The sequence below is a fragment of the Durio zibethinus genome, chromosome 26, assembly GCF_047325235.1.
Source record: "Durio zibethinus cultivar Kanyao isolate XHJ-2024 chromosome 26, ASM4732523v1, whole genome shotgun sequence".
NCBI lineage: Eukaryota > Viridiplantae > Streptophyta > Magnoliopsida > Malvales > Malvaceae > Durio > Durio zibethinus.
In genome coordinates, this window is record NC_143187.1 from 11,347,403 (window position 1) to 11,371,743 (window position 24,341).

The 24,341-nt window shown below is 29.1% G+C and overlaps 2 protein-coding genes, 1 long non-coding RNA gene and 1 pseudogene across 4 annotated transcripts; 1 reads left to right on the top strand and 3 right to left on the bottom strand.

The window, feature by feature from the left end:
- Window positions 1-8,237: 8,237 nt before the first annotated feature.
- Window positions 8,238-11,993, top strand: LOC111275142 (calcium/calmodulin-regulated receptor-like kinase 1; the record flags this gene model as incomplete). Its single annotated transcript, XM_089755153.1, has 9 exons — window positions 8,238-8,288; window positions 8,742-8,785; window positions 8,888-9,118; window positions 9,296-9,449; window positions 10,366-10,492; window positions 10,768-10,853; window positions 10,944-11,015; window positions 11,110-11,313; window positions 11,500-11,993. Coding segments are annotated over 9 exons (1,260 nt in total), but the record flags the coding sequence as incomplete, so codon positions are not given.
- Window positions 11,994-12,083: 90 nt separating this feature from the next.
- Window positions 12,084-14,541, bottom strand: LOC111275144 (anthocyanidin reductase ((2S)-flavan-3-ol-forming)-like; annotated as a pseudogene). The gene is made up of 6 exons (XR_016334116.1): window positions 14,145-14,541; window positions 13,385-13,553; window positions 13,077-13,277; window positions 12,836-12,995; window positions 12,486-12,697; window positions 12,084-12,376 (listed from the first exon to the last, which is right to left on the bottom strand). The product of XR_016334116.1 is annotated as an anthocyanidin reductase ((2S)-flavan-3-ol-forming)-like (transcript).
- A 4,720-nt stretch (window positions 14,542-19,261) lies between these two features.
- On the bottom strand, window positions 19,262-20,284 carry LOC111318788 (uncharacterized). Its single transcript, XR_002693667.2, has 3 exons — window positions 20,098-20,284; window positions 19,759-19,911; window positions 19,262-19,513 (listed from the first exon to the last, which is right to left on the bottom strand). It is a non-coding gene; the product is annotated as an uncharacterized LOC111318788 (long non-coding RNA).
- A 2,549-nt stretch (window positions 20,285-22,833) lies between these two features.
- On the bottom strand, window positions 22,834-24,339 carry LOC111275146 (oxygen-evolving enhancer protein 3, chloroplastic-like). Its single transcript, XM_022860312.2, has 3 exons — window positions 23,907-24,339; window positions 23,176-23,471; window positions 22,834-23,052 (listed from the first exon to the last, which is right to left on the bottom strand). The coding sequence occupies exons 1-3, from the start codon at window positions 24,205-24,207 to the stop codon at window positions 22,954-22,956; spliced, it is 696 nt and encodes a 231-aa protein (XP_022716047.1). The 5' UTR covers window positions 24,208-24,339; the 3' UTR covers window positions 22,834-22,953.
- Window positions 24,340-24,341: the final 2 nt, after the last annotated feature.

A 24,341-nucleotide genomic window follows, 5' to 3' on the forward strand; every position in this document is an offset into this window, starting at 1 on the left:
GTTCATCTTTTTCTTCTACACCCAGATCTCTAGCTCCAAATTTTTTTTCAAATCCTAATCAAGGATTTATCAATTGTCTTAACTCAGGATTATTTTCTATCAACCAAATAGACCTCGTGGTTATACACTTGAAACACTACATGTTAAACCACCATACATGACTCAAAGAATTCCACTAGAATTCTTACAATTTGCTCAGGATCCTAACCAATTGACTCTAATGAGTTATTCTCAGAGAGTTTCTTCAGTAAAACAATTGCTAGCAAAAACCAGAGTCTCTAAACCAAAGATTAAAGATTTTTACAATCTTGAACTTGAACCACAAGTCTATGATATGTTAAATTATTTTTGGAAATCCTATCTTTCCCAAAACAAAACACATTTTAGGAACGGGATAACCAAGTTAGCTAAATTTCTAGCTAAACAAGCTCAAAAAATTCAAGAATTTAAAGAAGCAGCTCTCCAAAGTCTTTTGTCTATTAACTTGCTAAAATAACAAGATATAGATTTCTTTGCTTTGAAAGAAAATGCATATTCTCTTTAAAAAATAAATAATAAGTACATATAAATGGTTGCGATTTTTTTTTCTTTGAATCCCTATTATGTGTAACAATAAAATAGAAAATAAGTTTTTGATTTACTTTCCTCCTTCAATCACCTGCCAAATAATTTAAGGAAAAAGTTTTTGTGCTTTCCATTTTTTCACCTCAATAATCATTTGAACGAGGAAATAAATTATATTTTTATTTCTTTTTCCTTTTATTCACTCAATACTCTACTTCTTTTCCTTCTTCAATTTTGAGCAAACATCAAATATGCATAAATTTTTTTTTAAAATAATAAAAAAAAACTTACAAATTTTATAATTTTATTTAGATAAATTTTTATATTTTTATTGTATTTAAATAAATTTTTAATTTTTAATTTACACTCAAATGAATTCTTAACTTTTTATTTGTAACTAAACAAATTTAAAATTTTAATTTATATATAAATAAACCCTTATAATTTTTATTTTATATCTAAATAAAAATTTAATGACTTATTTAAATTAATTCAAAGACTTTTAGGTCAAATTAAAAATTCATTTAAATGCAATATAATATAATATAAATTATATTATATTACATTATATAAGATTATATGGTAAAAATTATTTATATGGATGTTTAGGTGGATAGTCTCTTTTAATTACACAAAAGATAATGCTTATATTATTTTATTTATCAAATAAGTTTTTTTAATAAATTATATAAATTTAATATTTTGGATAATTATTTAAATTCAAATCAAAATTTATCTAAAATTAAAAATTTTACTTAAATTTTGAATTCAAATATATTAAATCATAATTTATCTTTTCTTTTTAAATTTAACTACAATTCCAAATATATATACTCAATAAAATTTTATTTTCTATCAAATAATTCTATTTAATAAATTATATAAATTTAATATTTTTAGATAACTATTTAAATTCAAATAAAAATTTATCAATGATTGAAAATTTAGCACAAATTTTAAATTCAAATATATTAAATTTCAATTTATCATATTTTTAATTTAATCATGGTTCCAAATATATATACATATATATATATATATATATGTGTATATGTGTGTGCATAATAAGTTACCATCTACTAAAATTAAAATTTGAGAACTAAAATAAAGAGCGGAAGAGAGATATCATATTCAAGCCAAGATTATTTTATTTATTATTCAATTCAAAACTAAACGTTTTAATTTATATTATAAAAATTAAACGTCATCGATTTATAACAATTAAAAATTTTTTTTAACGAAAACTATGTAATGAATGATACGCATCATTAAATTTAAAAATCATTATAGATAATTATGACATGAAATTAAATTTCTCACGTGGAATGACAAATGAAAAGTATTTTGACTTTTGTTTAAGCCTATTTCATTTCAATTCTCTTTTTCTTTATCTTTTTCTGTTGGAGTTTCAAAGAAGTTATGTTTTATGAGCTGCAAGTTTACAACCACACTCCACAATCTTTACTTTGTATAACATCAAATTTTCAATTGCTATCTAGATTTAAAAAGAAAAAAAAAAAACCACAAACCCACAAAAATTATAATATCCACAATATAAAAAAACCCAGAACTAAATTACATAATTTTTTCATTATCATCCTACCATTTTAAATTAAAACTTATAATAAAAATTTCAACTCATCAAATTTCCAGTTTCCTTATACTTGGGTAAAAAATGAAATACATAGATAGATTAAAATAGTAGAACTTACGTTATGAATAGAATTGTTATAAAGAAAGAAGAAAGAGTAATAAAAAATGGATCAATTAACACATTAGTGGGTCAAAAGTTATAATTAGAGAGAAAATATATATAAAATGGGAGAGCTAAATCGAGAAAAGAAAAAAAAATTGGAAAAAAAAGGAAGTTGAGCCCACCTTCACAAATTTTGTTAGTGACGAAAGGTGAAAAGAAAAGGCCTCCACAATTGAAGGAAACTAGCATTGAGGTTGAGAAAATCTAAGACTTTGAATAAAGATTCTGGAAATTACAAGAGAAAAAAGTTAGAAAACGTTTCTTGTTCTTTTGAAAATTATTTTTCTATTATTATTTTGACTTTTTTCTTTAGTTTTTGTGAGTATGTTATACATAACATATCAATTAAATATTTAACAGATTAATATCATTTATTAATATCACTTAATTAAATTATACGTGTAATATATAAATAAATTTTTATCAAAATATTTTTTTAATTATAAACTTTCAAATATGTTTGATCTAAATTAACACAATTCAAACGTTTAATTTTTAAATGAGTAATTCATTTAAGATTTAATCTTAAATTAAGTATTCAACCGTTACAAATATATATTGATGCATCTATATTCAATTTATTTATAATTCTGTTGTTAATATATATAAGAAAAAAAATTTTGTGCATTCTGAGCATGGTCTATGACTCTATGTAACATCTTGAATTGATAGTCGTTGCCTGGCAGAAAACCATCTGGAAATAACACAGGGCGTTCGGGCCCACATCTACAGTCAAATGTCAAAGCACCTTCGGTCCAAGATTCCAATTATATCAACAATTTTGTCGTGCTGTAAGAGGTTATCCCACATCACCATCCTAAATTAATGCTACCTCACGCTAACTGCTAGCTGTAATCCTTCTCCTTGAGGCACCATTTATAGGTTGTAAATAGAAATTTTAGAAAATTAGAATTTGTTCAATCCTTTGGTTGGAAACTAGAATTCGTTTATCAACAATTTTGTTGTGGTGTAAGAGTTTTCACAATATAGATCCTGCCATAAAGCACCCTAGCCAAGGTTTACAATTTAGGTGTGATAACGTCGCTGTCCGATGGTCAATCACATCACAGATTTTTATTTCTAAAACTTTAATATTAATTCGAAAATATTTTAATTCTTACTTGTTAATTTATTTTATTTTTCATTATATAATAAATTAATAAATAAATTTCTTATTATATAAAAACTAATAAATAAATTTTATTTTAATTTTTCATTAATTTATTAACAAAACTATTATTTAAAATAATTTAATAATTACTTATTAATTTTATAAACATTAAATCATTTAAAATTTTTATTGCATATAATTTTTACTCTAACAATATTTTTAATAGTCATTTTTATTCTCGTTACAATATATCTCATAATTACTAATGTTTTTATATTTAAATACATATTTTATTATTAATTTTAATTTTACTTAAAGATAGTAATAGGTAGTAAGTAAATAGATATTTATCATTATTCGATCTATTTATGTTAAATTTAGATAATTATAAATAAATAATTAATGGATTCATATAAAAAAATTTAGTATTCATAAAAGAATCATAGTGTATACAAATAGTATTTTTTTAGATATTTAATATTAGAATCCATTTAAATTTAAGTTAAATGGTGCCAGGCATCGATTTTCAACTGATTTTTTTGCTAATGGGTTTAATTAAAAGAGTTTACAAATGTATTCAAATAGTTGGAATTAGGGATGGCAGCGGGGCGGGACGGGTTAGATTTTTGCTTTCCCCGCCTTCGACCCGAAACCTTAGTGCTTCTACCCGATACCCGATCCGTCCCCGTTCGGAGGTTTTAGTGAAAAATCCGACTCCGACCCGTTACAAATATTATTTACACTGTAGGGATTTTTCAAATTCTTTTTGTTCTTAAAGAAAAAGAAACCCGAAAAGATTCCTCGAAAACCTACAATCGTAGCTAAGGTTTTCCGATTCTGCAGGGCATTACTTTGTTCTTGAAAAGTTACAAAACCAATTTTTAAAACATAGCCTTTTTCAACTCCCTCAGAGACGTAAAAAGTTTATCCAAAACCCCTCCCATGGTTTGCAAGCACATGGTTTGCAACAGAACATGGTTTCGAACAGCACATGGTTTGCAACAGAACATGGTTTCGAAAACAGCACATGATTTGTAACAAAACATGGTTTGCAAGTTGCAACAGAACATGAACCAGAACAGCCGGTTAGCAGAGTTTCAGCTTTGTCTGAAATCGAAATTGAAACTATCCAGGTCTCTGTAAAAACTCAACATGCTTGACATAACATTAACAGTAGAGGGTAAGGAGATGATTTTGGCTTACCTCAAAACTGTTGTTTGCTGGTATCCTGGCATTGTGGAGATTACAAATGGTTGCGACTCGTCTGTCTTTCTGTCCTGTTAACTTTACTCTTTCTAGCTTGATGGCTTTTTTTGTTGAAATAGAGGAAAGATTCGAAGGAAGAAAGCTAAATAGATGGAAGTTAAATGGATGAACACAGGTGGGATGGCTGGAATTGGATAGGTGGATGAAAAATTTTGAACAAATCGAAAGAGATGAGAAGGATAGGACGGATGAAAAACAAAAACATTGAAAGCAATCGAAACTCAGAAACCCTAAAAAAAAATTACATATATATATTAAGGGTATTTTAGTAAATATCTCGAGTCGGGTCGGTTCGGGTTTCATATAAACCCGACCCCGACCCGAAACCGACATTTCAAAAATTAAATCCGACCCGACCCGATCCAAAACCCGTTTTTTAAGAAAAAAACCCGATCCTAAATTATCGGGTCGGGTCGGAACCCGACGGATTCGGGTAAATTTGCCGACTCTAGTTGGAATGCAAAATACTAGTAAATCTTTGTTGTTAAAATTATTGATTTTTTTTTCCCTTTCAATCAATTAAATAATTAGTACATATAAATGGTTGCGATTTTTTTTTTCTTTGAATCCCTATTCTGTGTAACAATAAAATAGAAAATAAGTTTTTGATTTACTTTCCTCCTTCAATCACCTGCCAAATAATTTAAGGAAAAAGTTTTTGTGCTTTCCATTTTTTCACCTCAACAATCATCTGAACGAGGAAACAAATTATATTTTTATTTCTTTTTCCTTTTATTCACTCAATACTCTACTTCTTTTCCTTCTTCGATTCTGAGCAAACATCAAATATGCATAAATTTTTTGTTAAAATAATAAAAAAAAAACTTACAGATTTTATAATTTTATTTAGATAAATTTTTATATTTTTATTGTATTTAAATAAATTTTTAATTTTTAATTTACACTCAAATGAATTCTTAACTTTTTATTTGTAACTAAACAAATTTAAAATTTTAGTTTATATATAAATAAACCCTTATAAATTTTATTTTATATCTAAATAAAAATTTAATGACTCATTTAAATATAATTCAAAGACTTTTAGGTGCAAATTAAAAATTAAAAATTCATTTAAATGCAATATAATATAATATATATTATATTATATTACAATGTATAAGATTATATGATAAAAATTATTTATATGGATGTTTAGGTGAATAGTCTCTTTTAATTACACAAAAGATAATGCTTATATTATTTTATTTATCAAATAAGTTTTTTTAATAAATTATATAATTTAATAGTTTGGATAATTATTTAAATTCAAATCAAAATTTATCTAAAATTAAAAATTTTACATAAATTTTGAATTCAAATATATTAAATCATAATTTATCTTTTCTTTTTAAATTTAACTACAATTCCAAATATATACTTAAAAAAATTTTATTTTCTATCAAATTATTCTATTTAATGGATTATATAAATTTAATATTTTTGGATAACTATTTAAATTCAAATAAAAATTTATCAATGATTGAAAATTTAGCACAAATTTTAAATTCAAATATATTAAATTTCAATTTATCATACTTTTAATTTAATCATGGTTCCAAATATATATACATATATATATATGTATGTGCATAATAAATTATCATCTACTAAAATTAAAATTTAAAAACTAAAATAAAGAGCGTAAGAGAGACTATCACATTCAAGCTAAGATTATTTTATTTGTTATTATTAGGATTAGAAATTGAAAAAAATAAAATTTTTTATTTGATGATTATGATTTATTGGTTATGACAGGAATTAATCAAAACTAGAAAGAAGTGGAAGTCAAGTTATACTTATAAACAAGTTATAAGTGCATTTTCTACCTTTATTACTTTTCAAAATATGATTTCTATTGAAATTAATAATTAAGCACAAGAAAATAAATTGAAATTTGAATTAGCCAGGTATTATGATTTATTTAGAACTTATATGATAGTTGACTCAAAATTAATGAATTATTTACTGGAAAGTGTGTACTACTAAAGTAATAAGAGCTTGCATCATCGTATGAAGAGATGATAAATTTGAATGTTGCTAAAGAAGTTAAATGAAAGTATGTTTTGTTTTTGGGAACAAATATAATGTTTTATTTATGTTTTAATTCAAATATTTTTATATTATATATTTGATTAATTTATTTGTTTCTTTTTAGTCTATAAATTTTTTTAATTTCGTTTAGATTGATTATAATTAACTTTTTGTATTATTTATTTCTTTAATGTTTTTATTCATTGTTAATTCATTAACATATTTATTCTTATTATGATATATTTTTAATTTCGACAAATTAATATGTAAGTTTATATTCATTATTTTCTTTTGCAACATTTTTTTATTATTAATTTTCTTTGTCTACAATTGAATGATAATCACTATCATATTTAACCAAACTAAAATACTCTATCAATTATATTAAAAATGATTAAAAATAAATAATATTTCAAAAAATATGTAATATTTTTAAGCATAACATTAAAATTCATTGTTTCCCTTTTATTTAAAAAAAAATATTTTGTTGACATAGAAATAATTGTTAAGCCAATATATTTGTGTAATAATTACTTGAAGTATGTCATAAATAAAAACTAATAAAAAGCAAATGGTTATAATCAAATTAATAATTATGATTTATTGTTCAATCAAATATATATATATATATAAGAAATTATAAAATATTATGATTCAATAGTTTAGGAATATTTTACTAATATAAAATGTCTTTCATAATTTAATCAAATGATATATATATATTAACATTATCATAAAAATAATTATTAATCTTAATTATTTAAATATTGATTTTTGTTTATCAAATAAGAAAGAAGCGGTAGTAAAATTTTTAGTGTTTAGTAAATGAATTGAAGAAAAAAAAATTTTTATGAAAAGGAAATAATTTTTATAATTCTTGAAAATTTACAAAAGCTTAAACTTCTTCCAGATAAACAATATCATTTTTAATATGTTATGTGTAGATTATTATTTAATTGTAGCTTAACATTTATGAATGTATGATTATATATTAGATCAATAAGAATTTACCTTTTTTTATTAAGATAATATAAAATTTTAAGTTAATTAAAAATAATTTAAAATGATGAAAATTTTAATAAAAAAAATCTCATGATTTGTACAGATTAAAAAAGTTAGTAAAAATATAAAAACTTATCTAAGTTATAAAGTTCAAAAATTTTATTATTATTTTAATTCAAAATATAAAAATTTATTTAAATAAATAAAAATATAAAACCTTATTTAAAAAAATAAAATAGTTCATAGGCTTTTTTTTTTCTTGAAAAAAAGGATCTAGAGATTTCTTTAGTATTTTAGCATAAATATTTCGTTAAAGAGACAAAAATAAAGCCAAAAGAATTAGTTTTTCTTTTTGAGATAAGTGATAATTTGAGGTACACCACTCTGTTTTATTCCTAATCTTTAATTAGCAGGGACTTGGACCGACGCCGTTGGGATGGTTCTTTTCCCGGACAGGTCTCTCATCGCACGCATGTTTTTAGGTATAAAAAATGAATAGCCGCGTAATATAACTCTGCCTCTGCTGCAATTACATCCTCATTTAACATCATAATCAAGGTTTTTTTTTATTTTTTTTTTCATTTTCTTTTGGTTCGCTGACATTGTTAAGACCCATAGAAACATCTTACTTTCGTTGATAAAACTCTACCAAATTATGTCTAAATTACAAGAACCTCGGTGAAAAAAATTGTTAAGAACATTGTTTCACCGTAACAAATTATATGAAAAAAATTACAAGAACCTTGGTGATAGGATCTTCAGTCAAAACTTTTTATTACCAGAGAAAATCAGGTATCTGCAAAGAAATTTGCTATCCGTGATAGAATTTTCATGCTAATTGTTATGTTTTTGACATTACAAACCTTCTAATTCTTGGTAAGAATTACATCCTTAGAGTTGAGTATCACAGCTATTCAATTTGTTTGATATTATAATTGGGTTCTTCATAACAGGTATTGTAAATATCTGTGGAACCGTGGAAGGATCAATTGATAATATCATTTTTTACAGGTTCTCTGTTCACCCAATGCTAGCATAGGAACTAAATCTATCAGGTTGAAAGAAATGAGAAACTTTCAATGGGGACTAATTTTTGGTACCAGCATTGGAGTAATTATTGGTGTGGTTTTGGCCATGACTATTATGTACTGCATTAGGTATAGAAGGAAGCATTCTGACCCTTTTGACAAAGAGGAAAATGTTTCTCCGAGAGCAGAAAGAATCCCCATCCGTGTTCATGGGGCAGATTCTAGCACAATATTGTCAGATTCTAACATTAGTCAAGATTCCCCTAGAACATCTGAATGGAGTAACATGCCCCAATGGTTGGAAGGGCTTAAGAGGAAGAGCGTGGCATCTGCATGTGGCATACCAAAGTACTCTTACAAGTAAGTTTATAGCAATTTGCAACAACCAATGTTCTAGTGCTGTTGTTTTTTGTTGCATTTCCATTTCCTTGCTTCTCCTGGAAAGGATTTTCTTGATTTGAGACTCCTAAGACTCTTCCTTTTCATTTATTTTCTTCTCTTCTGTCCAAAGTGATTTCTGGATGAATTGTTTTTCAGAGAGCTGCAGAAAGCGACTAGTGATTTTACAACAAATATAGGCGAAGGGGCATTTGGTCCTGTCTACAAAGCTCAGATGGCAACTGGTCAGACAGTTGCTGTTAAAGTGCTTGCTATTGATTCCAAGCAAGGTGCAATGGAGTTCCTTTCAGAGGTATTAATATATTATACTGCTAGATTGCAACTTTTTGTATGTTAAAGTACATATATTAGAATGTTTGGTTTCAAAACCTATGGGGTCAATGGATTGGTCCATTGATGCATATTTCATGAATACACATGACAATTGACAAATGTTAGGTTGACAAGTATAGGCCACTATTTTTAACCATGTCTGCCAAAATTAAAAAATATATATATTTTCCATGAATGATAACAGCAACTATGGTGATGAAGAGTACAAAAATTATTAATTTTTTCTCTGGATTACTGCAAAAAGAAAACTCATTTGCAACAGACTCTACAGCAGGCGAAGGCCTGCAAATACAGACAAGAACACTACAACTAGAGTTCTTAAGTTTTAAGCAGCTATCGGAAAACAAACACCAACACAACTAGAGAAGATTAATCCCCCTCTCAAGTGAATGGTTTTATTACATTAGCACCCAATTTGAAGCCACAAGTGACAATTCCAAAGTCAAGACCACTGAGCACTGACCACTAGCATTGGACTTAAGATTTGTGTCTCTTCTTTCTTTTGGGTCTTCCTAGGGGAACAGGGTTTGGGTTGGATAAGTACTTTGTTTTGCATGCTATTTGTTAATATTTTAGTCCTTAGTTGCAAAATAAATTTGTTGGAAACAGAAATAATCGTTTTCTCAGATAGCTAGCTGTATTTATCTTGTAGAAAATTAAACAGAAATTTTGGAATTTTAGTAGCTGTACTGTTGTAGAATGTCTAAAACCAAATTTCTTTCTAAACCTGCTACTTCTTGTGTTTTAAGGCTATGCTTTGTTCTCCTTACGTTTCTACTTCATCTTCAATATCCTTTCGCTATCCCTCAAAGGGGAAGAAGTTGAATCCAAGATGACTTTGCAACATGTCCATGTTTTTGTTGCTTTATTCCCAGGTTCTGTTGCTTGGAAGATTACACCACAGGAATCTGGTGAACTTGGTGGGATATAGTGCGGAAAGAGGACAGCATATGCTTGTTTATGTTTACATGACCAATGGAAGTCTTGCATCCCATTTATACAGTAAGAAAGAGTATTAACTTCGTGCAAGCAACATCTATTATAAATAAGCAGTCAAGCATACTTTATCTTGAAATCCAAATACAGAAGGAATTGGACTTTTGCAGTTATTTTTATCCAAAAATGTTTCTTGATTGATCTCACATTTCCACATAATTTTATAAGCTGGATAAATAGTTTACTGATGTGTAATTATCCTGCAAGTTCAATGGTTTCGATTGACCATAAGCATTTTCATTGTGCAAGAAACAGATTTGATTATCATGTTTGAATTGCAGATGAAAAGCATGAGCCTTTGTGCTGGAATTTAAGGGTTCAGATAGCTCTGGATGTGGCAAGAGGTTTGGAGTATCTTCATTATGGGGTAAGTTTCAGTCTCAGTCACTGAACCAGTAGGATCAGCTGGTAAAAATTTTGGAAAGAGGTGTATTCACCTTCGTTCATTTTATAACAGGCTTTTCCTACTGTTGTGCACCGCGACATCAAATCTGCAAATATATTGTTGGACCACTTCATGAAAGGAAGAGTAAGTGTTCAGTTTTCAGTAGCTAGTTCATTTCCCCCACCTATCCTTGCTTTGAAGCTCAAATATGTGTAACTACTATCGTCAAACTGCGCAGGTTGCAGATTTTGGACTTTCAAGACAGGAGAAAAATAATTTGCATTCATCTAATGTCAAAGGAACTTTTGGATATGTTGATCCTGAGTATATGTCTACGAGGATCTTTACTAAGAAAAGTGATGTTTATAGTTTTGGGGTGCTACTATTTGAAATAATGAGTGGCAAGAACCCACAACAGGGTCTCATGCAGTATGTGGAGATTGTAAGATCTCTTTCTTCAAGCCCTTTTGCTCTAATTCACCCGATTTGAGTGCCTATGCATCCGCATGTTATGTGCATGCAAAAACTATTAACTTTTAATTGAAGCTATTATTTGAATTTGATTAATTCTGGATTAGGAAAGTCCTGCATGATTCATTGACATTTTCATTTCTGTGATCATGAATAGGTGGCTATTAATGTGGAAGACAACATAGGGTGGGAAGAGATTGCAGATTCTCGACTTCAAGGAAAATTTGATGTTCAACAACTGAATTATATGGCTGCCCTTGCTTATAATTGTATAAATCCATTCTCCAGTAAAAGGCCATCAATGAGAGAAATTGTGCTGGCACTGTCTGAGATCTGTAAGCCAAGGAACTCAAGGGTGCATCAGGGGCAAAACCACCCCGCTAAAGCAGAAGAAACTACTTCCGAACTGGACCTACAAGGGATTGTTGATCCTTTAACTAAACGTTGAAAGAGATGCGCAAATGGTAGCATTGGACCAAGAAACAAAGTATCATAGTCATTGTTTTGTACACAAGAATCTTTTTCATAATTCAGTTTGTGATTTGAGCTTTGGTCTTCTAAAACTAATTAGGATAATTTGGTTTTTCTTTTTCTTCTGAGATTGAATTTTTGTGCTATGATCAATCAATGTAGAGTTCATGTTTTATATAAGCCTAGCTAATTATAATAAAAAGTTGAGATCATGTTTGGTGTATAAAGGTACTAATCCATTTGCTGAAGAAAAAGCAAACAATAGAGTAGTAATGGCTTTCATAATCAAAGCTGATGATTTTCATCATATGATTTTTGCTTAATTTGTAGAACATGAAGTTATTAGGATATTACCACAAAACCCAGCATAGATCTTAAGCAACCAAACACCACGATCATGAGGGAAAAAGTTGAGGACTCTTCACTTTAGCAGCCCCTTAGCCTTTACGTATTCCATAGTTTGGTCGTAGATTTCTTCAATCCCAAACTTAAATCTGAATCCTTCACTAATAAGCTTCTCTGAGGAAATGATCAACTTGGCTTTGGAGGGGAAATCTCCAAAACTGCAATTATTAAAAGTAAAAAAACTATGTTAACCACAAGTCTCCCAGAAAAGAAAAGAAGTTTAGCTGTGATATTGAATGCAGATCTTGAAAACGCATATTGGCTTACTCAGTAGGGACTTTGAACTCAGGATATCTTTTGTTGAGGAACTTAGCAAGCTCAGGCACACTGGAATTGACAGCACAGCATATATATCGACCAGATGCGGATTCTTTTTCAGCCAGAAAAATATGGGCCCGACATACGTCCTCGACGTGTGTGATTGAGATAACCTGACAGCATTTGCATGCCTTTCAAAGCATTTATGAGGAATTCGTTGCCTGCAAAATGTTAAAATTCCATCAGTTATAGTTTATGGTGCTCCAGTGTACTTCTTTGTTTAAGCAGTTTTACTTCTAGATATTAGCAGAACAATGAACCAAAGCCAGAACACTAGGTTCTAAATTCTAATTTAATACCTGAAATCAAAGATGTGGCAAGGCCTATGCTGCTGGGCACATCTGGGGTGAGAGAAGGACCCGTCATGAGAGAAGGAATAACCGTAATGAGATCAATGTTGTTTTCTTGAGCAAATTTCCAAGCTGCCTTTTCAGCCAATGTCTTGGATGCAGGGTATCCCTGCATATATGGATAAAGCTTCAGATTTTGCCGACCTAAATTCGATCTAAGAGAGATATTGCATTAGCATCATATTATTACCCAAGTTGGTGGCTTTGCTGATGATAAGAACTCAACATCGGTCCAGTCTTTCTCCGTCATGATCAGACCTCGCCCATTAAGTCTGATGATTGACACAGCTGCGGCTGTTGATGTCAAAAGAACTCGTTTAACTGTTTTTGCTTTGGCAGAAGCTTTCAAAACGTTCAGCACTCCTTGAGTTGCTGGTTTGATCACGTCATTCTACAACCAAAAAATTTGGAGAGAAATAAAGCAACCTCGCCGTTTCCAAAACCAGAAATAACTTGATTATCAATGGGTAATCGGTTAAATATATGGTGTAATAATACCTCTGGGTCTTCAGAAGCAAAATTGACGGGTGTTGCAACATGGAAGACAATGTCACAACCAGATATAGGGGCATGAAAACTCCCTTCATCAGTTAAATCTGCTTGAAAGATTTTCAAGTCTCCCAACTTTTGTAGTATTACCAGGTGGGGGGAATCCTCTTTTGGTTGTCTGCATAAAATATGTACTAGCTAAGTATTAACCCCATTCCTATTTACTCATCACACTTTTGATTAATTTGGCAAGGAAACTCTTCAAATCAACCAAAAGCTTAAAAAAGGATACAGTGAGCAAATGCAAAAACTATCCAAAGAAGAAAAAGAACGTTACATTAGAATGGCCCACCAAACCAAAGCGGTAGAAACTACTCCCCCCTTGTAAGAAGAACAGAACAACATTTCTCCCAAGTAAATATTGGTAAGTGGTGAAATTTCAACCATTGAACTCAATATTGGTAAGTGGTGAAATTTCAACCATTGAACTCTTCCCTTCCACCCTTATTAATGTCTTAATAACGGAGTTAAATGCTGTTTTTAATTATGTAATTATTGCATTTAATACTTATCTAATAACAGAACACATTTTCAACTACAACCGGATAGGCGGGTTCATTGCCAGCATTTGCTTACTGGGAGAAATATTGTTCCGGTGCAGTAACTGGTTCGGTTATTAAATCATTGGATGTAGCTATTAGAATTTCTGAGACCAAGCAACAAGATCAAAAGCTGAAAGAAAAAACAAAGCAAGAAGAAGAAGATCAACCTGGGTCCCTCACTGTAGTGTTAACAGCGCAACCCTTCTCTAGCAACAGCTTGACCAACAAAGATGCAACGAACCCGGTGCCACCTACGACACAAGCCGTCTTTTTCCCTACGATCTGGCTGGCCATGCTTCTATGTCTTATTTTGTGTTTTCTTTACTGGGTTTCTACTTTTTTTTCTTTTTGCTTGTTTTGATTTCTTGAAGAAATTGTTGCTCTTGACTTGCTCTGACGAAGAACCATTAGTGGGAATAAGCTTTGTTTTTTATAGACATGAAGTAGAAGCTGAGCACGTGACCTTGTGCAAAGCAACGGCTTAAAAAGCCTTCAGCTTGATGTCCAACTCCAAACATCCTTAAAATGTTTTTTCCTTCCTTTTTTTTTTTTTCCGAAGATACAGGTGTCATGTTTGTAGTATGGTACCTGTACAATGACCATCTAAAACGAATTTCATTTTTTTGGGTACGTTTGAAATGAGTAGTTTATTTTAGCGAAAATAGTAGGAATAGTTTATTTTGATTAGGTTATTCATCGGACTGGCAACCTCACTTGATTTACATCAGGTTTCAAAAAAGATTTTTAGACTTGAATTTGGTTTAAGATATCATTTAATTAATAAAAATTATTTTATCTTATTTAATTTTAATTTTAAAATTTATTTTAAATATTAATATAAAATAATTTGTTAAATAGTTTCTAACCTACTTCAATCCACAATTAGGTTAGATCTAAGAGGCCTTAAATGAAGGATTTAAGGTACGTTCAATTCAACTCAAGCCATAAACATTTTTAATAAATGTTTAATTGTTGCTCATGTTTTTTTGATAGCATTTGATGTTATTTTTAAAATTATTATTATAATTTAATTATTAAGATAATTTTATTATTAAGGTGATTTTATTATTTATGATATGAAATTATTTTATTTAGTTAAAATTATTAATTCTTAATAACTAAAAATTATTATGTTTGATATTATTAAAAATTAAATATTATTTTATTTAACTATTAAATTAATAATGTATATTATAATAGTCATATAATGATTTCAATATTATTTAAAAATAATAATTTGTATATAAAATATTAGTAATATTGTATTTGCTTTATAATAAATATAATTAAATTATTAAATCAAAAATAATTTATTGATAGTAAACTAGTTTTTATAATATAAATTATGTAAAAAATATTTGAATTAGAAAATAAAATTAATGTATAAAAATCAAAAGATTATATTATATAAATTTTATAAAATTTTAAAAATAAATCACACAAAATATTTTTAAACTTATTACAATGAATAGTAGTGTGAAAATATAATAATTATAATATAAAATAATTATAATAAATTTTAAGAAAATATAAATTTTTAATTCATATATTAAATGGATAATATTGACAATTATTAATTTATATATCATTTTACTCGATAATAAAAATTTTTCACATTTTTGAATGTGAATTAAATCACCCTCTAAAACAATAATCTAATAAATTTCAATAATTTAAAATCAATGTTACATTGGATTACTATATGATTACCAAACACAGTAATTTAATCATTATATATAAATTATTATGATTTGTTTTAAATGATCATCAATACCAAATATTACTTTAAAAAAAAATTTATAAAGAAGTGTTCTATGAGAAAACATTAAACATAATTAATTTACAGAGAATTGTTTTTGGATTAAGTTATTCATTCGACATGCAGCCTCACTTGATTAAATCATGTTTTGAATAAGATGTTTAGATTTGAATTTGATTTGAGATATTATTTAAGTAATAAAAATTATTTTGTTTATTTTTATTTGTTTTTAATTTAAAATATAATTTAAAATATCAATATAGAATAATTTGTTGTATAGTTTCAAACCTACTTTGATCAAATTAGATTAGTTCGAATCAGGCTTTACATAAGGGATCTAACGTATTAACCGAGCCTCGTCCAATTCAACTAAAGCCATAAACACTTTTAACAAAATGTTTAATTGTTGCTCGTGTTTTTCTTGTAAAAGAAAAACAATTAATTTATGGAAAAGTGTTATGTGAGAAAACATTAAATATTATAACATGTTGAATATATCAATTAATTTAGATTATATATGCTTCTATTTTTATTTTTAATTTATTTTTATAAATTTATAATAACTTTAAATAACAAAAACGTTAAAAAATCTACAAAACGAAACCTTAATTATTAACATAATTCTTTGGTCAAATAAAGATTTATGACTAAGTTCAACAAAATCTAATTGCAAAGATATTTTATCGAAAAAAGAAAAACGATAGCAAATTGTTCATTTTTAACTTTTTTTTTTTTGGGTATTTGAAGGTGTAAAGATTTGAATATTGAATTTGATCAGTTCTCTACCAACATAATAGTAAATTGTTCGAACAGATGTAGTGGTTTACTTAATTAATTACACCTCCTCTATCTGCTTTGAAATTCTTATTGCAATTGCTTGCACATAGGCATTAAATCATGCAAAGAGTAGGTTCTTGTTCCAGCTTTTCTCTGTTAAGAATGTATGGATTTGTCCAACAATGGTATAGATAAGACGCAAAAGCATTTAACTGAAGTTTGGAGTAGTAAAGGATTTTCAATGGTCCCAAATCAATATCATTACAATTCTAGCATAAATTGTTGTGTCTAAGAAAGGATTGGGAAATTGTTTCTGTAAATTTTTCTTTATTAATTCAAAACATCATATGATCATGTGATATAAAAATTATAAGAAATATATATAAAAATGATATAATTTAAAATTTTAATAAATAAATATATATCAATTTATTAAAAAAATATTTTTTATTTTTTATATTGATATGAATTATAACATATAATTTTTGTATAAAATATAATATAAATATATAAATTATTAATATTTTACATGATACATATATATAAAAATAAATAAAAGTTATCTCCTGTTATCTACAGTACAATTATTCAGAAATTTGAACTTCAATTTTGAGATAGATGAGATAGGAGATTAATTTTGATTTGAAGATTAATTGTGAAAGTAAATTTTATATTTGGGTTTAATAATATCATTATAATTAACATTTGTTTAGTGAGAAGTAGCTTTTTGATAGTGAAGTGCTCAGTTTGTGCTTCTCATTTTCTTTTTTGTTTGTATTCAGTTTTTGTTTTCTTTCTTTCCTTTTCGGCTTGTATCTCTGGAATTGTTATTTCTTTGTTTTTCCAGGTTTTTTTTTTTTTTTTTTTTGTCTTTGTTTTGTTTTTACTTGTTTTTCTATGACAATTTTTTTTTTTTTTTGAGATGATAGAGCAATGCTCTGATGAGATGAGAAAGGAGCTGAGGATAAAGAAAAGATAGGTGGATGGATCAGGGATTGGGTCGTGGGAGATGTTTACGAGGAGAGAGAAGGAAGGAGAAAGAGATCGATAAGTGAAAGTGAGGCTGGAGAAAGCATGGTAGTGGCGCCTTAATGGTGGTTACCTTGCATGTGGTATTGTTTGAATAAAAAAGAGATGGAAGGAAAGTGTAAGGCGAAGAAAAAGAGTAAGGAGAGAGAAAAAAAAAAGGAAACAAGAAATTTAGAAAATGATGACGTGGTTTTTTTTTTTTTTTTTTCACTTAAGAGATTAACTAGGTAAGCTATTATTAATGAATTGGGTAGTGCAATTGAGATACGTACAGAGGAATTAGGATAATGGTTATTGAATTGAGTTAGCGTATGCTTTATCAACTCAATAAGGTTCAGTTTAGTACATAGAAATTGAAACTATAAGTCACATTGGATCATGATTTGTCAAGTAATCAATGCTTGGTAGGTGGATTTTAAATGCCGGCAACCAAGAGTTCTTTTTTTTTAAAATTATACGATTATAAAATTGTTTTCTCAAATTCTCCATTCCATTCAACAAACTTGCCATTAATATACTATCATTTCTGGAGTCATGATATTAGAGAATGATGTGTGTGCTTATACTCTGCCTAGGTTTGTAGATCTCTGTTTATTTAAATGTGGTTAGTAGTGGATAATTCTGGTTTGGAATAATCAGATCTTTTGCACTTCACCTTGACCAGATTTTTTTTACCGACTTTCATTCACCATGCTGGTCTTGCAAACAGTTGTAAAGTTGGTATGAAATCTTCCTGAAGTTATGAGAGTAGCATATGCATTTATGGCAATTATGCTTTTATGGATAGGCATATAATATTTCAGAATAGCTGGCGTTGTAGCTTCAAGCTGGGGTGACCTTGGATGCTGGTGGCTTCTTGTGGTGAGTTGGCAAGTTTTGCTTTTTTTGGCCAAACTTTCGACTTGTAAAACTTTTTTTTAAATAAATAGGTTTTCAAAAATAAAAAAAGTCATTTGGTGATAAGCGACATTGTTGTATGAACAGATGAAGAAGAAGAATATATGATAGAAAATTGGGTATTTGACAAAAAAAGTAATTGTTGTTCAAACTTTCACTTTTTCTTCACTTGGATTTTTTTTATCTTTTTTGTTTTATCTATTTTCTTACTTTACTTTTTTATTTAGTTTATCTTTTAGGATCAAAATTTGTTTGTAGTAGTTTTTTTAGCGTAATTAAATCGAGCCGAACCGATACACTGAAATACTTGAGCTTGAGTTTGACTCAAAAATTAAAAATCGAAATTCAGTTCGAACTCGATCGAATTCAATTTTTCAAGTTTAAACTCAACTTGAAGTAAAACTCAAACCGAGCGTAAGCTCACTCGACTCGAGAAAAAACTCAAGTCAGCAGCCAAGCTTGAGCTTGTTCAGCTTGAATCATAATAGAAAATTTGTGATTTTTGGATACCTAATCCTTTGTTTTCTTCACTTTGACGAAATTGGACGCTAGAGGCCTTTCTCCCTTGAAGCCGAAAGATGATGTACACAGACCAGGGCGAGGCGAATATTTCACCCAAGCACTTAAGGAACCTGTAGTATTTTAGAAGCTGAAGAATGCACCATTTTATTATCATACCTCAAGAGGAAGTAGCGGATCAACATCGTCTTGTCTGTAAGTTAGCTGAGTAGAACTTTCATCCTACATTTGGATTAGATTAGGACTCCCTGAAAAACAAACTTCCTGAAACTTCCATTAACCTAAAAGTAGATTCCAAACTGCTGTATATAATTCCTTTTGCATTTTCAAAATCATAGTAAGGTTTTCGGAATCAGACAATCACATAAAATATAGATGGAGATACAATATCAACAAGCCTAGATGAGATTCATAATCAACAAATCTAGAACACCATTCTAACTCCTTGGACTCATCAATGTCAGAAATCCTTCAATCCCTTCCCCTGTTCATTGTCCCCTCTAGAACTGCTTTCAGACTCATTATCAGATTCCAAACATATCAATCTGCTTATTCCTGTTAGGAAAATGATAAGCAAAAGGGCGAATAACCCATTAGCGCTTATTTTTAACTAACAAAGGACTTCGAACAAAATCAAATACAAAATCAGATTATCACTCAAAATATGCCAAAATTACCAACATTATATAATTTTGATTTCAAATTAAAATTAAAATGAATAATAAAATCCAAATTAGAACCCTGACATTAAATCAAACTTCAACAAAAAACAAGTGAAATTAAAGGGGAAAGAAACAGACCAAAGAGCTTGTGATATTCAAGTTGAGGATCCAAAACCCTAACGGCAGGGCCAGCATTGGAGACCCTGATGACCGAAGGCTCGGAGACTTTTGCAGCAAGATTTGGAGGAGCATTGGAGCGAGATAGTGTTGGAAGACCTCACTTTGATTTTACTGAAACAAAGAAAAGTGTGGGATCAATTGGATGAAATTGAACGAGAAAAAATGCACCAAAAAAAAAAAAGACAGGGAATTGGATTAGGTGAGTCTAAGTGTCCACGTGAACACTCTTGGAAAAGACCCTCATCCCTATTCCAGTTCGCCATTATTCCTTTCAAAAAGAGAATAACATATGCTTACCTTGGGATGTCTCGGAAAGCACGGATATTGGAACAAAGTCTTTTGTCATGTCCATGGAATAGCACCTCAGAGAGGGGGAGAGGAAAGTCACGAAATTGAGAGAGAAGAGGAGTGTAGCGAGATTGAAAGAGATAGGATAGCGCCACTGGGGGAAGAGGAGAGTCGGAAGATTGAAAGAGGTAGGTTTTTAGTTTTAGGGATTTATATTTAAAAGATAAAATTGTAATTTACAATTAAAATAAAATATATATTAAAATAATAAAACTCGATAAACTCGCGAACAATTTGAATTAAATATTAAAATGCTTAAATTTAATTTATTCAATAAGTAAAATTACTTGAGTTCGAACTCAACTCGATAATAATCGAATCAAATTCAAATTTTTTTTCGAATTGAAATTGAATAACTTACAAATATAAATATATGATTTACATCTTTAATTATCATTGTACTTGATGCATGCATGTACATTCATGTTAATAGGAGTAATTTTGCTTCACTTTTTTGTATTTGTCATTATTTTGTTTCATTTTTAACAAATAATGTGGATAAATAGGTACGATGTCTTTGACAAATTTATATAACATATTATACAAAATTATTTTATGTTTTAAAATTGCATATATATATATAAGTAATTAATCTATATGCACCAATGTATTTTTTTTTTTTTTTCATTTTTATGGTATGATGCTAAGCACAAGTAGCAAATTTGGGTAGATTTTAGCATTGCTGTTGGACTATCAATACCTTTTTAGATAATTTCTTAGTCCATGCAACGATATTTTTACGTACACTTAAAAGGTCTATTGCATACACAAACTCAAATATGATATATTTACAAATCAACAAACTCATATTTCTATTCCTTTTGGCCATTTAGTATTATTTTATTTATTCAAGCTTTTCATCTCATTTTTTTTTAATAAATTTGATCACAGATAACCTGGTCAACAATTGTCTTATACATACCTAATAGTATCTTGCTAGGGACAATAGCTTTTGGTTTAGCTGTAGTAGTTGTAACCAAGTAAGATCTCTATATTGCTTATTGCTTATGATATTGTTACATTGTTAAATTTATATTGATTTAGTTGAACTTTTATCATTTATCATGAATGATTGATAAGCGATTAGACGCATTTTTTATTTATTTAATTTTAAAATATAAAACATATTTACAAAGTTACTACTTTCTTTTGAGTTAATTTTTTTTCTTAAAATTATTATTTAAATGATGAAATTCTTAAAATATATTAAAAAGTTAATAATGAATGAAATGTATTAGAATTAGTTAATGGATTTTTTTTTTTTCAGGAGAGGGTATAGCCCTTGTAAAGGAGAAAGGGGAGGAGATCCTGGCTTAAAATTAAAATTTCTATGTTCTTATAAAACCTCCTTAGCCACTAGACAAAGAGACGGAGGACTAGTTAATGGTCCGTAAGTTGTATCAATTTGTCATTTGCTATTAATATGTCTTTCAAATTTTGATCTTTAAATGCCTAGAGTTTTGATTGCATCTTTTTCATATCTAGAATTTTTAACATTGAAAATTTTCATGATTTGCACAATTACAAAGTTATTTTATCTATTTAACAAGGTTTGTCAATCTTGAATAAACTTTTAGTATGTTCATCACAAATCTACCATATACTTAAGATGCCATGGAGATCATGTAGGCTTGTAGCTACTAAATATACTATTAAGTCTTTTAGGTAGTATTAACTTTATCCTCAAATATTATAAAAAGAACTCTTCATCTCTATATGTCTACTTTTTTGTTTTTTAAATATCTATATGTCTACTAAATATATTCTATTTAATTGCAAGATTGTATTAATAAATATCTAAATTTATTGAATCTTCATACTGATAAAATTTGTTACATTTTAGGTTTATTTAGGACTTTCTCTTAGAGTAGAGAATTAATGATTTTTTTCTCATGTGAATTTCTAGACTTATACTTAAAAGCTTATAGCATATATGAACCAAATAAAACAAGTTTATAGCCATTTGTTATCATCTTTAATATTTGATACCTTATCCATCTATTCTAACAATCTAAATTTTTTAATTTATATTTTACAAAATTTTCTTAAAATATTTATGAACAGATTTTTCACAAAATTTATTCAAGGAAAAATTAAAAGTGCGGACTTCTTCGTCTAGTTATAATAGAACTATAGGAGTAATTGAAGTTGCTAAAATGTGGAAATTAACGTATATGTATTTTTTTTTTTTGTGTGAATTCTGAAAATGCAAAGCAGAGGGTACCAAAAGGGGGTAGCTGGCCACCTAAAGCCTGGCATGGACCTAAACTATGCATCATGTCGGCCTCTGCTCTCTGGCTGGGTGGTTTACTGCTTTTAATCACAAAAAGATCAGGTTAGGCAAGCAGAAGAGAACAGTAGCCAGGAGAGTTTTTAGTTTGATTTATTTTTTAAGTAGTACCTTTTTAAGGTAAAATCGGTTTTGAAACTAAAGTTAATTTGTTTAATGGGATAAAAAATGTTAATCACATGACTTAAACTGAAATATAAGTTTAATTTGTGATAAAAAATTAAAATTTTAATTTCAGTAATTAAAATTCAATTTTGACAAACTCATAAAAAAAAAAAAAAACCGTGTTTGATCAATCAAGTTATAATTTTTGCTTTTTGCTTTGATGGTTTTCTTTCTTTCTTTCTTTTTTTCATGAAACTAAAATCTTTTGAGTTTAGAGTGCGGGAAAGTGCTTCGACAAATTAACAAGTTTCAATTTCGTTAATAGATAAAGATTCCCTTTCGGATAGCATGGAAATGAAAGTGTATCCACAAACGATGAACAAGGCTTACATCAAAATACAACAATTCTCTTAGCCAAGCTTGGCAAGAACGTCGTTCAGAGTAGATACGGTCTGAGCATAATACTTCTCTGCTTCAGGGGTGCTCTTGATTTTGGCTGCATGGTCCAGCTGTAAGAAAAAAAAATCCTTATCAGAAAGACAGAGACTCGTGATATTAACCATGTATCGTTAAATAATAGTAATCTGTGGCAATTATGCAGCAAAAAAACCAAAGCAGACTTCAATACGTACATCGTTTATGGTATCAAAGAGCTTTTTGGTGAGTTCATTGAGAGACTTCTTCTCATCTTTGGGCTTGGCAGAAATGACTGTCTTAAGGTCATAGCGGAGATACTCAGCCTTGAGACGGAGATCATTCTTGACATAGGGCCAGGCCTTCTTGTCAATCAAACTCTTGACACCAAGAATATCCTTGGCTGACTCCTTTGCTCTCTGAGCTGCCTGAGCTGGGGTAAGTGGTTGGAGGAAGAACCTGTCTTTGTATGCAAGATCAAGGTCTCTTGGCTCATCAGAATTCAGAGTTCCAGCTGCCAACATGCCGATTTCGCAACCAAATTACTCAATTATATCACATATTTAACAATTTCCATGTTCATGTTCTTTATGGACCATGGCCTACAAAGCAATGTTGATTAAACTTGGGAAACTACATTGGCGGTCAATCCACTTTGCAATTTATCAGGGATTGTTTATGAATGACTAGTAGAAACCATGAACAAGTCTCCCATGCAAAATCATTTGCCTTTCATTATTCTTGCAAACGAAACCCAATTGACAACCATCCGATAGCTGATGATAAAAATCTTGTCAATTTCATCCTAATTTTATGTAGCTCTTTTTTACCATCTCGAATCAAAGTACCGTGCTGATTTATACATTTAAACAAACTACCATTCCAAACAGAACTGATTGCAGGGAAGAAAAATAAAATCTGTATAAATTGAAAAGAATTGATGACTTACGCAATCCACCAGAGGGTGGGGGAGGTGGGCCAACCTTGATGCTTCTTGCATCGGCAAGCACAGCTTGAACAAGGGAGCCTGTGGCCAAACCAGCAGCAACAAGACCCAGCACCGCTCTGCGTCCAGTTTCAGGCCCGGATGGTGTCTGTTGGGCTCTGACAGTGAAACCAGGCCTAGCCACAGCCACTTTATTGTTGCTAGCAATATTCAAGCGGGTTTGGCCACTGAGTTGCAGGCTGCCTTCCAGGACAGCCTGTGAGGAGCCACGTAAGCCAGCCATCGATGCCATTGCTTGTGCCATCTCTGCAACCAAGTGATCTCAATGTGACTGAGCCAAGAGAATAAATGTGGAATTATATTTTTGTTTTGGGGTAAGTATGAACTGTTGGACTACTGATGTTTTTCAGGTTTGTTCCCATTTTTTCTGTGATGTAG

What these genes read in the sequence shown, in the direction of transcription:
- LOC111275146 (XM_022860312.2), bottom strand. Translation starts at nt 24,207, where the DNA reads ATGGCACAAGCAATGGCATCGATGGCTGGCTTACGTGGCTCCTCACAG. An exon ending in CCCACCCTCTGGTGGATTGC is followed by an intron (nt 23,472 to 23,906) that starts GTAAGTCATCAA and finishes GCATGTTGGCAG; the next exon opens with CTGGAACTCTGAATTCTGAT. An exon ending in TCTTTGATACCATAAACGAT is followed by an intron (nt 23,053 to 23,175) that starts GTACGTATTGAA and finishes TTTTTCTTACAG; the next exon opens with CTGGACCATGCAGCCAAAAT.